The 13,672-nt window shown below is 40.8% G+C and overlaps 1 protein-coding gene across 1 annotated transcript in view; it reads left to right on the top strand.

Moving 5' to 3' along the window:
* LOC149573025 (organic solute transporter ostalpha protein (DUF300)) overlaps window positions 1-13,672 on the top strand; it is a 290,493-nt gene that overhangs the window by 93,888 nt on the left and 182,933 nt on the right. Inside the window, exon 4 of the mRNA XM_089814171.1 lies at window positions 6,607-6,715. Coding sequence (XP_089670297.1) covers window positions 6,607-6,715 — 109 coding nt within the window. The remainder of the gene's footprint in view (window positions 1-6,606; window positions 6,716-13,672) is intronic.

A 13,672-nucleotide genomic window follows, 5' to 3' on the forward strand; every position in this document is an offset into this window, starting at 1 on the left:
TTGTGTGTGCAGGTCAATTATGAATCTTCTGCCTCTGCGCTCCATTGATAGAGTATTCTTCTTTCAATCATGCTTAACCTTTGCTTGCACTAGCCATCCACGACCCAGAATAGCGTCATACCCTCTTCTTCAGCGGAATGACGACGAAGTCGAGCAGGAATGACTGTGTTCCAATTGTCACTAGTTGTGCCATGAGGACTCCCAACGGTTTGATCCCGTGCTGGTCTGCCATCAATAATTGGAATGTAGGTGGCCACAGCGTCGGCTGTCCCAAGCTTTTCCAGGTGTCCTCTGGTATCACGTTGACACCGGACCCTCCGTCCACAATCGTGTCTGTCAAAACAGTTCCTAGAATTCCCATTTCGATGACTGTCGGATGCTGTCCAGATGAGAGGGCTAGCAGCATTAGATCCTCTACACTTGTGCCACTCCCCTTCTCCCTTTTGTTCACTGTACTTGCTCCACTTTCCTGCTCCCTTCCGTGTTCTCCTGGTAGTTTAGCAGCTGGACCAATGTTTGTGAGTGCTGTACGGAGTTGAGGGATAGTGAGCAAGAGATCGTTGATTTTAACTGGTACCAGTAGTGTCCCTCAGGTGTTCTTTCTCTGCCTGAGTTGTCTTCTGAATCTCTGCCTACACTTCCTCTAGTCTCTTCTTTTCTTCTGTTAGGTCAGGGTACACTTTCGCTTGCTTCTGTGTGATGGCCAAAATCTCCTCTTCATCCCTCTCGACGGTGATCAAATTAACTCCCGACTTGGGGCACTTAGCATCTTCATGATCGCCGGGTCCGCACCACCTACATAATAATTTTGGTGTGTTTGCTATTGTACAGTCACAGGCAAAGTGGCCCCACAAATTACATGTGTGGCATTGAACTATGGGCTGGCCATTTGCATCGTATTGAATTCGACTCCTGCTGCTATTATCGTTGTTTTGACCTCGCCGATTATTTTTGTATCCTCTTGACTTGACACCCTCCGTACTGGTGTTTCCGCTCCCTCCTGACGTGGAAGCCTCCTATGTCAGGAACACTTGCTGAGGTCCTTATGTTTTCATATTGAAAGGTCATTCCTTAGTAGAATGTCCCATGATCTGAAAAATCTTGCAGAATTGGTCCTTCGGACAGGATCCCTTTGTATGGCCTTCTTTCTTGCACTCGGTGCACCATAGCTCATTTCCCTTGGTCTGCATGTTTTTAAATTCTTTCATCATCCAAATCATATCCTTTTGGAGAGCGCGGACCTTCTTGTTGCCTTTTTCATCATCACTACTCTCTTCTTTTGAAGACGCGTCGTCATCGGACTCGGATGAACTACTCTTCTTTTTCTTTTTTGTCTTCTACTCACTTTCCAGGTTCATTGCTCGATTGCATGCTTCAGTGTATGATGACAGCGGCACAATCTTCATCTTCTTCTGCAATTTTGGGCGTAGGCTTTCAATGAACCATCTCTTTTGTAGCCCATCAACTGGCTTATTCTCCATTTTATTGATCAAGTCTTTTAATTTCCTCGTGTAGACTCGGACTGTTTCATTTTTCCCCTATTTTGTATTGTATATCTCCGCTACAATTTTGTTATCGTCCCGCAACAGTTGAAATTCTGCAATGAACTTTTTTTTGATGTTGTCCCAATCGGTTAACTTTTGGGATCTGTATCGGCGAACCAATCAATTGCAACACCCCGTAGGGTGGTCAGAAACTGCCGTACCCATTTGTTTGTATTTGTTATGCCATTCGCCCTCCAAATCGTTTCGCATGTTTTACAATGTCAGATCGGATCGGCTGCTCCATCACCATCAAATTTTGGCAAATTTTCTTTTGGTCTTGCCATTATTACTGGATGTTGTGTAGGGGCACTGTTTGGTATTGCAACACCGACGTTCTGTATTCCAGTACCAATGCTTTGTATTCCGACACCAACACTTTGTATCCCGACACCAACGCTTTGTACTTCGGCACCAACGCTTTGTATCCCGACACCAACGCTTTGTACTTTGGCACCAACGCTTTGTATCTTGACACCAACGCTTTGCACTCTGGTACCAATGCTTTCTATCCTGACACCAATGCTTGGTATCCCGACAGCTATGCTTTTTGGTGAAGAAGGGTCGCTGTTAAGAGAATTTGTTTGTTCTGGAAGTATATCGTGGACAAAGAGTTCACTCTACGCTTGTGCTCCCTCGGCACCCTGAGCCATGCGAGTCGATTCCCTTCTGTTTGGATTCTCTTCCCTTGGCGAATACAAGTTCAAAAACTCCTCCCTTGCTTCTTCCACCAACTCCACCCGTTGTCGAGTCTCCTCAAACAATTCTTTCGCGCTTTTGTGTTTGTCAACAATCTTTTGGAACCTCCTTCCGCATTTAGCTTACTGTGGTAGAATTAAATTTCCTTGTGCTGTGCGTATTTCATCCTTTTCTTTTAGCTTATTCTTATTCTTGTTCAATTGATTCAGCATTAGTCTTCATTTCTTTGCCACCACTTCACACATTCCCCCGTTTGGTTAGCGTCATGCACCTGTCGTTATGACCCCATCAACAGTGGCAGATGTTGTCCCATGGGTAGTGGCTGAGGGTGTCCCATCGACAATAGATGTTGTTGTATTGACAACCACTCCAGATGTTGCTTTCTCCACGGTCGTGACAGATGTTGTGTCTCCTATAGCTTTGACCGAGGGCTTGCCTTCCTAGGACTGTACGCCAGACCCTGTTGTACCAGCAAAGCTAGAGTTGATAGAGTTGCTGGCACCAGAGTCCGAACCCCAAGTTCGTTTGGATGTTATTGGTTCAGATGCTGTGCTCACTATTTCATCTTCCTTGTTGACAGAGGCATAGTCAGAGCAGCCCGAGAGAATGGAGGTGATAGAGCAAGTGATAGGCAGTAGTTCTAGCTCATTCCTGTAGAGATCGGACCATACATTCAGTCCCCAAGTCATGGAGGAGTCCCTCTAGGACCGGTAGCCATATCAGAGCCATAGGAGGTGGCAGTTCCACTGTTGGAGGGTGTGTCTAGGAAGGAGGAGGTAGCACCAGATGTGGACATGGTTACCACAGCAGTAGTAGAGACGAATAGTGATGAGGAGTGGACCATGGATGATGTGCCAAAGGAAGATTATGAGTCGGATAAGGACAAATGCAGAGATTACCTCAGGACTATGCGGGCTGCACTGTAGAAGGGACACAATGTGCCATTGCAAGCTATGACTCGGCAGAGAGAGTGGCATTTGGTTCGGGCTTATATCAGGGGGATTTTTTCGTAGCGGTTCCGTTCATGTTTTGAGAACAGAGGATGGCTAGCAGTCGAGACATCAGAGATGTTGGCAGATTGGGCCAACGAGCTGGAGTTGGGTCTGTGCAACACTTCCATGGAGAAGCTAGCACACGAGATAGAAGGATTGTACAAAGAAGTCTACTATGCTCGCAGGCGTGCAGAGGTGGATAGGGCAGCAAACAGGGTCACAGCAGAGAGGTCTCTGACAACAGAGAAGGAGGCTAGAGAAAAGGTAAATGCAGATTTGGCTAGCCAGAAAGCAACATGGGCAGCTGAGCGTGCAACACTGTTACGGGATAAGGAAGCGACTGAGCAAGAATTACAGTTAGCAAAGACCCAGGCTATGGATGCAACGCTTCTCCTGAAGGTAGCCATAGATGTTAACACACGGATTCAAAAGGATTTGAGCATCCAGACGGAGCAAGTCTATGAATTGCGCCGGCAACAGCATTCTTCAGGATCACAACCTCCTCTCTAGTGTATATTCTTTCTCTATTGTATTTTGTGGTCTCCTATTTTTGTTAGTTTTGAAGTCACCAGGAGACGATTTTTCTTTTGGGCGGGGATGATGTTGTCGGTAAAGATTTTGTAGCCGACGGGTAGATTAGTATTGTTATGTAGCTGATGGACCCCTTCGAGAAGGTTCAACGAGAAGTATTTATACCCCGTCTGAGATCATTGTAAAGCATCTTATGCTCTGTATGGAATCTCTTGGCATATGCGAATGATAAACGAAGTATTGCTGTTGCTGTTCTTGTTCATTATCTGTGTGCATTAACCAATTAATCTATGAGGTAAACAGGGATATCATAGTCTTCTCTCCCCAAGGTTGCTTTCCCTCAAGAAATCTCAACTAAATCTTGAGTTAGCTCAATATAACCAAATAAATTCTAGGATCCCAAATATGTTTGAAATTGCTTTCCTATGATCTAGCTGATCTACACTGATGCAACTATAGATTTCCAAATTAGCATTTTTGGTTTCACTGAGAAGCGATCTATGTCATGTCCCCAATTTCTGCCCTTCCTTAGTGACAACATTTCTAGCAGGGTTGATCTATTATCTGGTTCCCTTAGGCCAACAAAGCGTAGAGTGAACCAACCCAGGGGCTTTGAGAGTCATGCATGAGCTTCCCAAGTAGTTTGGAGCAGTAGACAATAGTTTCCTACAATTTAGGAGGGATTCCTAATTTGTAGGGATTGACTAGGAGTGGTCTAGGAAGCATTTGGAGACCTCGGCGAACGTTTTGGAAACTTAGAGTGCATCTCCTATTTTTTAGGAGGCATTCCTATTTTTTAGGAGGAACTCCCCGTTCAGTGACAGTTCTCTCAGAGGTGCACATAGTAGGGGAGAGTCATTGGGACTCAATTTTGGTTGATTGGGTTTGTCTCCTACTTTTTAGGAGCATCCCTAGATTTTAGGGATGGACTACCAGTTGACCCATCTTGTTCGGCATCAGTCACAGACAAGTTAGAAGGTCAGATTCATGTTTGATTGGTCATTTTGGGTCTTTTGTGACCATTTGGGAAATATTTTAATATATTTAAATATTTCCTAAGTTGGTGATTAAATAAATTAAATAAGGTTAAGTTTTAGCCATTTTGGAGTAATAAGGGGTTTTTTTGGCCTCATCTAGATGCGCATCCTATGGTGTGATAGCTCATTGGAAAGGTCTCAAAATTCTCTAAATCTTTCTCTTTGGTCTCAGGGCATTTCAGTGAATGGAATTCTATCTATGAGGAAAAAGGTCATTTTCTAGTAACATGACCACTTTAAAATAAGAAATTATAACATTTTCACTACACAACACCACTTGGAGACACTTAGGGTTCGATTTGCAATTGAGAGGGGGTTATAAGAAGATGGAAGCTTCATTCTAAGATTATCTTTTGCATATTGAAAAACTTGTTTTTGTGAATTGGCTCTGAGAGAGCAATTCTTCATCTGGGACGCAAACCCCAGGTTCTGGATTGGCTAGGACGTAGCCCTCAGCAATTATTGGCATTGGATTCTTCAGATAGTGTGCGTTGCTATCAGGGATAGAGTACACCATTCTTTATTGTGGATTCAGGTTGCAGATTTATGGTTTCAGCATTACAGATTGATTCTTTCAGCTGGGACGTGATTCCTTGCAGTCTTACGGCTGCCATTTGCAGCAGTTTGGCATCATTGTTGGATGTAAGCTCCTTGGAACTACATTGGATTTATTATTTGGCTTTATAAATCAGAAATTTGCCTGGTACGATTTATAGCAATTCTAATTTGGCTCTATGTTCTTATTTATTTTCAGTCGCCTCTCATGTTTATTGTTCATTATTCATTACTATTGTGAAAACTATCAAAAAACACAGAACAAAAAAAAAACCTTCTGCAACTTCTGTCTATTCTCAAAGACCATCAAAGAAATCACAGGAAAATATAGCTTATTAATTTAAAAACTAAAGCAGATCAGCAAGGGCATCCCAGGGATATCATAGTCTTCTCTCCCCAAGGTTGCTTTCCCTCAAGAAATCTCAACTAAATCTTGAGTTAGCTCAATATAACCAAATAAATTCTAGGATCCCAAATATGTTTAAAATTGCTTTCCTATGATCTAGCTGATCTACACTGATGCAACTATAGATTTCCAAATTAGCATTTTTGGTTTCACTGAGAAGCGATCTAACAATCTCACAAAGTCTTGGATCCCAAGCCATTGTATTATGAATTAATCTGGAGCGTACCTCAACAAGTTATCAACACATCATCCATCTCAAAATTAGTGTTGTAGGCAAACACTTCAATTGTTCTTCCATGTGAGAACAAAAATCAGCTTGTATGCAGGTTCAGAACAAATAATTACTGTCATAAGTCACATGATTCTTTACCCCAAACGGACTTAGGATGACTGTAGTTTCAATTTTTTTGACTGAAATCACTTTCCAACATACTCCAATACTCCAGTGGTCTCAAAATACTCAATATTTCAGCTTATCAAACATAGAAACAACTACGTGTAATCTAACTTTATCAAAACAAGCAACTTTGAAGTAATACAGTAGATGCAGATATGCAATTTCTCTGCAAAGAAATGAATGGTGAGAAATGCACATAATCAGCTTTGAAGAGGTTGAAAAAGGCTCCCTAGAAAACTCCAACTGCTTACAATCTTAAGTTCAATTTTTTTTTATATCAATTTAAAGCTTTTTAGTAGCTAATTTTGTATTTTTATAGGAATTCGGTTACTCAAAAATTTCCATAGTTTTCTATGTGATGCTATGTCGCAGAACAGCATTTTCTGTCCTTATGGATGACCCAACCATGCTTACATATTTCTTTGTTGCGGGTTACATTTTCTGCCAGGTACTATCCCTGTGGAATCCAAGAATCTCAATAGAGTGTGACATTTTGAGGAATTGCTATGAAGCCATTGCTTTGTATGCTTTCGGTAATTATCTAATTGCTTGTTTAGGTAAGAATTATCTTTTGAATTTCACTCATTTATTACTTTGTTTCCAATCCCTGTGGAATCCAAGAAGTTTTATAGAGCATTACATTTTCAGGAATTGCTATGATGCTATTGCTTTGTATGCTTTTGGCAACTATCTAATTTCTTATATAGGTGAGAATTATCTTTTGAATTTCCATTTATATTAGCTAGCCTATCATGGCCTTCCTACATTATCGTGTATGCCCTTTTTCATAAAGCAATTTTCTATTTCCATTTTTAATCAGGCTCAAATAACCATTCTTTCAAATAACCCTTTTCCTTTTATATCTATTAACACTGACAGTACCATAATAAATGCCAACTTGATGCACTTGGAGATTCCAAGATGGAAGTAGGGAAAGATTTTAGATTTGATATGTCACCAACAATTTGATTGTTGTTTGCTGGAAAGTACCTCCCAATTATTAAAAAAATCCTACCAATTCAGTTTTACTCAAAGGACAATAGGATGCTTTTTTCCTGTAGTGTGTGTTTCTCTCCTAAGGAATTCATTTCATTGGACCATACAATGCCATCCATTTTATTCATTCTTTCCTCATTTCACAAAAGGTTTGTGTTAATTACTTTGAAGAATTAGAATATGCCTGTTCTCATTGTAAGTAGACTGGAACCTACACAATCATTTTGATGGTTATATTTTCCATCGTCAAAGACAAAAGAATGCAGTAAAGGATCTTGATTGTGACCATCTGAATTAATTATTGGGCCATATGCTCCTTTTTTAAAAGGTGCAATAAAGGATATAATAACTTCTATTTACCAAGGAATATTTCTAGGAATACAAATGTTGCATTAGAACAAAATACAAATTTTTAGGAAAATTTTATTTGGAAGTGTCATGAAAGAGCTGCCTGATATTTTTTGTTTTAATTCTGACTTCTCTGTTTGGTATTTTGTCAAACACTTGCCATGGAGTATCTCATATGCTATGCATTCATATAGTTTTCCAAGAGCTTGATTCAGTATGACAAACATTTGTCATGTATTTCACAAGCATTGACACCACAATTTGTAGTATGCTGGCCTGAACATAAGAAATTAAATACTTGACATGCACAAAAATTGATTTCTTATATAATCATGTTTTTATGCTTCTTATTCCAACGGAACTCCCAAATTCAGCACTGAAAGTATGCAACTATCAAGAACCTCTTGAACTCCAACCAAAACTATCTTTGTATACTCATGTCATGCATTGACTAATTGCCCAATGCATAGTTGAAGACACGCAACTTATCACCAAGGACCAAAAAGAAAGATTGGTGATTACTTGACAACTTTTTGGCAAAAAAATTAGCAACACAAAAGATTGCTTCTTTTTAAACAGAAATACAGTTTGTTTTGTGCAAAATTCACTGAGGAGATGCATATAATGAGTTAGTAAATGAGTAAACAAAAGAAACAAGCCAAGTCAAGAATATTTATATGCAATTTGGGTACAAAATGGAATTGCCATATGGAATGTTGATGGTTAGTAGTCTGATAGTTTGAAGGAAAATTAAAATAGAAAATTGTCTTTGTAAAAATATATGTAAATACAAGACAACATCAAAATAGTCTACATCTTCCTCTTCCTCTTTTCTATGACCACTATTATATTCTTGATGGACGAAACTTCGATGAAGAGAGATTTGGTGGTGAGAATGTCGGCAAAGGGGGGCTCGGATATGAGTACCTCGGCAACAGGAGCCTCGGTGAAGGGTGCCACGACAATGGGAGCCTCAGCGAAGAGTACCTCAGTGAAGGGAACCTCGACAGAGAGTAACTCAACGAAGGGAACCCCAACCATGAGTACCTCAGCGAAGGTAGCCTTGGTAGAGAAAGCTTCAACGGAGAGTACCTCAATGGCAAACAAAATTTTAGTTGCAGATAAAACCTTGGTGGCACACAAAACCCTGATTGAATCCTCAATTATGGATAGAGCCTTGGCAGTGAGCAACGTCTCAATGCTAACAGACGTAGCTACTGCAACGAATGCAACCACAATGAAAGACACACAATGGTGATGGAGACAACCACGATGACATCGATAGGCACAACTACTGCGACGGGCACAAACTTGACGATGGACATAGACTCGGCGTCAGTGAATGACACAATGTCGGTGAAAAACATGATGATGGACTCGGCAACGGACACAACGGCGGTGACGAAAATAGACACAATGACGATGATGGACATAGTTATGGTGACAACAACAGTTACAATGACGATGATGGACATGACGACAGACACAGTGACGGTGACAAAAACAGACACAATTACAGTGACAGAGATTGCAACAATGATGACAACAAACACAACTATGGTGACAGACACAACAACAATGATGGATATACAACCTTGGTGATGGACATGACCACGATGATGGACATAGCTTCGGTGACAGACACAGCCTCGACAATAAACACCACCTCTGTGACGAACACGACCTTGGGGACGAACACAACCTCGATGAAAAATTGAGCCTCAGCAACAGACATAGCTTCTATGATGGACACACCTCAGTAACTAATAGAACTTTCACGACAGATAGTGCCTCAGCTACGAGCACAACTTTGGTGATGGGCACAACTTGATCCGTCCATGTCTTTACAAGTTCCATGCAAGTAACATCTTCATTTTTTAGGTGTTCTCTCCATGTTAGTGTTGTAAAAAGATTTAGCAAATCTTCTTGGAGAAGCCCTATAATCATGCCTTCATTCTCTTCACGTAATGCATCACCCTTATCATTGTTATCCATTTTCTCCCACTTGTGCAAATGAGATATTAGTTTTTCTTCACAATGCTTAAAAACACTATTGATCAATTTATGTGCTGCTATAGAGGGGACACATTCTAGAGTATGAACAACCCATACCATAGATGTGATGGGTTGAGATATTTCATCCATAAGACTTTCCATAGCAATTGAAATCTTAGTATCACAATCTTCCTTGATGGTGACCGAGAAGTGATGAAACATATGATGGAATAAATTTTGCAATTTGAGATCTAAGAGGAGGTTACTTTGACATTTGCACAATTCTCCAATATTGTAGATCTCCTTCCAAAAGGGTCACTACTAAAGTTATTAAGACCCTAAAATTTGTTAACTATCAAATGCAATATCTCTATGATCTTGTTATCATCATACAGTGCTTTAGGAGCCAAAATTCTCAAGACCTCATTGAGACATGCTGCAACTACCAACCTTTTTTACTTGTAATGGTGTATCAAAAGCTTGGGTTGACTTAATGCATCCTTAATTGGCGAGAGGATTCTGTATAAATCTTGAAGGTAATTGGTTCACCTTACACAAACATACTTCCAATATATCTAGTGGAAGGTCAACATCCTCGTTGAGCTCTTTGCCAATCTTTGGTAATGCCTTCAACCACCACTCTCTATTGCTGTTCGGTGCCATAGTTTGATCCAAATACCAAAATCTCTCAATCATCCAACCAGGCTAGCAAGATCACCAGCTTTGATACCACCGGAAGTGAAAGATCTTCCCTACTTGGCTATTCTGTTTTTGGTGGGATTCAACCCTCACCCTATTCCGTTGGTGTATTACTTGGCTTGGATCTGGCAAATCAGAGCACCATCACTATTTGCAACTGTAATCTTTGTTTGGTGCCAAATTGATGGTTTGTGCGTATTCAATCTTCAATGTTTATTTCATTTGGTAAATTGAAGGTATTTATAAATCTCTGCATTTTATTGTAATGCTCAATCCGTACACATCTCTGTCCATATGCCATTGTTATTCATTGGCATAACTCCACTGTACGGCCCCTAGTCCGTATGGACACCATCACTACTCACCATATGGTCCCCCAGTCCATACAAACACCACTACTACCCACCTTATGGACACCACTACTACTCATCAGTCCTCCTTCCCTAGCTATGTGAATCATCATATGGCCTCTAGTGAGTCACCCACTATACGCTGTCTAGTTTCCCATTTCGTACACATATGACATGCTCTCTCCCCTGTCTCCACCGTACATCATTCCTCCCCTAAACCATACAACTGCTAACTTTAGACATACTAGGTTGTACACCATCAACCATTAGCCAACTCCTCCGTTAAAATCGTGGCCTCCTAGCTCGTAGAAGTACCTCCCACGTTCAAAACATCACAGTGGTATCAAAGGAGTTGCCCTCAGGTGACAACCTCCTTTGGGAAGTTATTGTCTTCGGGTTGAGATCCCCCTCGGAACGAGATTGCCTTCGGGCCAAGATCACCTTTAGGCCTAGTTTGCCTTTAGGACATTACAGTGGTATTAGAGAAATTGCCTTCGGGTCGAGATCCCCTTCGAGAAGTCATTGTCTTTAGGTCAAGATCCCCTTCGGGCCGAGATTGCCGTTGGGTCAAGATTGCATCCGGATAGAGATCCCCTTTGGGTTGAGATTGCCTATAAACAAAGGTCTCCTTTGGGACGAGATCCCCTTTGGGCCGAGATCGCCTTCAGGCCAAGATCCCCTTTGGGCCAAGATCACCTTTAGGTCGAGTTTGCCTTCGGGACATTACAAACTACACAACTAACATAAGATTCAAATGGAAACTATGCAAATACGAGACATTTCCACCCCAAAATCGCCACTGAAGCATCTGGAAAATAAAATATTGAAGAGTTAGAAAGAAAGGTGAAAACATATTTTAATTTTTATATCCTCATCATGCATGTGAAAGACTCCAAAATTCCAAAATATTCTACTTGGGGTTTGATTGTTTCTTCCTCTCTTGGCTGTGACTAGAGAGAACAATTTGCCCCTTGCATTTTCATAAATGCCCGATTTAGAATAAATGAGGTCTCTCACCTCAACCTTAGGTATCATACATTATATGCACTTAGTGAGAGCCTCCATGACCCCTTCATTGGGATCCGAGTAGGATGGTGAGAAGCAAAACAAGGGTTGAGGAAGTACCTTACTACATGAATGGGTTGCTGGAGTTGATTGTTTCACCTGTTGGTTCCTCAAATTGTTGGTTAGATTCCTATGAGTCTTGCCTACTCGATGCTGGGAAGTCCAACACAATTTGGCCAACGGGTAGGGTTTGAGCTAAGAAACTAAACCCTCTTTACTTTAGGATTTGTTAACCTAGATGGGTATACCTAATGAGAATCTTTTGATGCCATTTATATAAATTTTATTGCTTGATGCCCTTGGGATAGCAAGTAATTCCCAAGGAGAAATCAATGATGTAGGGCTATATGCTTTATTGAATGGATGTTTCTGAAGGTGTTTGAACTAGTGTAACGAGACTCGAACTCGGCTCGGACTTGGCAAGGGTAACTTGACTCGTGACCCGGCTCGGCGGTGACTCGGCAAAGTGAAAAAACTTCGAAATTTTGAGATTTTTTAGGATTTAAAGAACATTCCATGCACCCATTATTGAATAAAGCGTAAAGACACAATAACATCATTAAATAGAAGATAATTTGATCATAATGCACATGCCACATACTTAAAGTTAAAAACTTAAAACTTAAAAGTCAAACATCGATTACATATGTACAATACTACAAACTACAAAGTTACAAACTTACAAAGGTAAATTGCTAAAAGTAAATACTATATTACTAGTAATTAAAGTCAAACTAAGATAAATCCATGCAAACCATCAAAATGTATATGTATTATCATTTATGCATTATGAAATCCAACACATCAAGATTCAATAGTCATCATCAAATTCAAATGTTCCAAATGCTGATCATATATTAAGTTACTATTAAACTGTTAAACAAAAAGTTAAAACAAGACTATAAGTCTACAGCTATGGCTCCTAGTTGGAGTCCTCATCATCATCCTCATCCTCATCGTCATCCTCATCCTCATCCCCAACCTCAGGCTCAGGCTCAGTATAATCTACAAAATGCCTCTTAGTAAGGCGTCTAAGGTAGGTCCTGGATGTCTCAGTAGCCATAGCATCAGCTCGTGAGGTGCCTTTAGGATCAAGTGTACTCTCTGCCTCTAGCTCTGCCAATGTCTGTGAGCTGCTACTAGGAACAACTGGAGCTCTCTGGTCCTCTGCTGTCATAGCCACAGCCTCAGCCTGGCCCTCTCTATCTGCCTGGTCAAGCCACTGTAGGTCCTCATCATCAAAGACAAGATCAATAGCCTCAGTGATCCAATCAGACTCTGGATCAACCTCCTCTAGAGTAATCGGAGAGGTGTCACTATCCAAAATCTCCCTGATCCTAATGCACAGGTTGTAGTGCACAAAGACTAGACTATTCATTTTCTGCATAGACAACCTGTTACGCCTCTTCGAGTGGATGTGCTCGAACATGCTCCAGTTGCGCTCACATCCAGAAGCGCTACTTGGCTGGCTCAAAATGTGGATGGCGATTTGCTGAAGGTTTTTGATTGAAGGCCCAAACATTTGCCACCATCTATTTGAATTTTGAAAAAAGGAAAACAAAAAAAATTAGTCTCATTTCAAAATTTGAACTTTAAGTTTAAAGCTAGAAATTTATAAACTAGATTGTATAAGGCTTAAGCTGCAATCTTTACTTGGCTGCAATTTTGTACGACCTTCTTTGCAAATTTGACTTGAAAAAATGGGCCCTGATGCATTATTATAGGCATCCATCTCAAGCAATATATCTGTGGGATTAGGGGACATCTTCGATACCACTGTGTATAGGCCACTAAGAACCTCCTCATTTTCCTTGAAATCATCAAAGAAACGGTATGCCGGATTGAGGTAATAGGCTGCTGCGTGGATGGGCTTATGAAGCTGATTTTGCCATCTCCTATCAATTATGTCCCAAATAGGGCCATAGCTTTCCTCAACTCCTACATATTTGGCCTTAATAGTCTCCTTGACCTTATCCATGCCCTCATAAATGTAGCCCATAGAGGGCTTCTCGCCATCAGCAACTCGTAGGAGGGCTACAAGGGGCTCGGTGATCTACAAAA

This window comes from Cupressus sempervirens, chromosome 2 (genome assembly GCF_028749045.1).
Source record: "Cupressus sempervirens isolate cs-2001-9-10 chromosome 2, ASM2874904v1, whole genome shotgun sequence".
Lineage (NCBI taxonomy): Eukaryota > Viridiplantae > Streptophyta > Pinopsida > Cupressales > Cupressaceae > Cupressus > Cupressus sempervirens.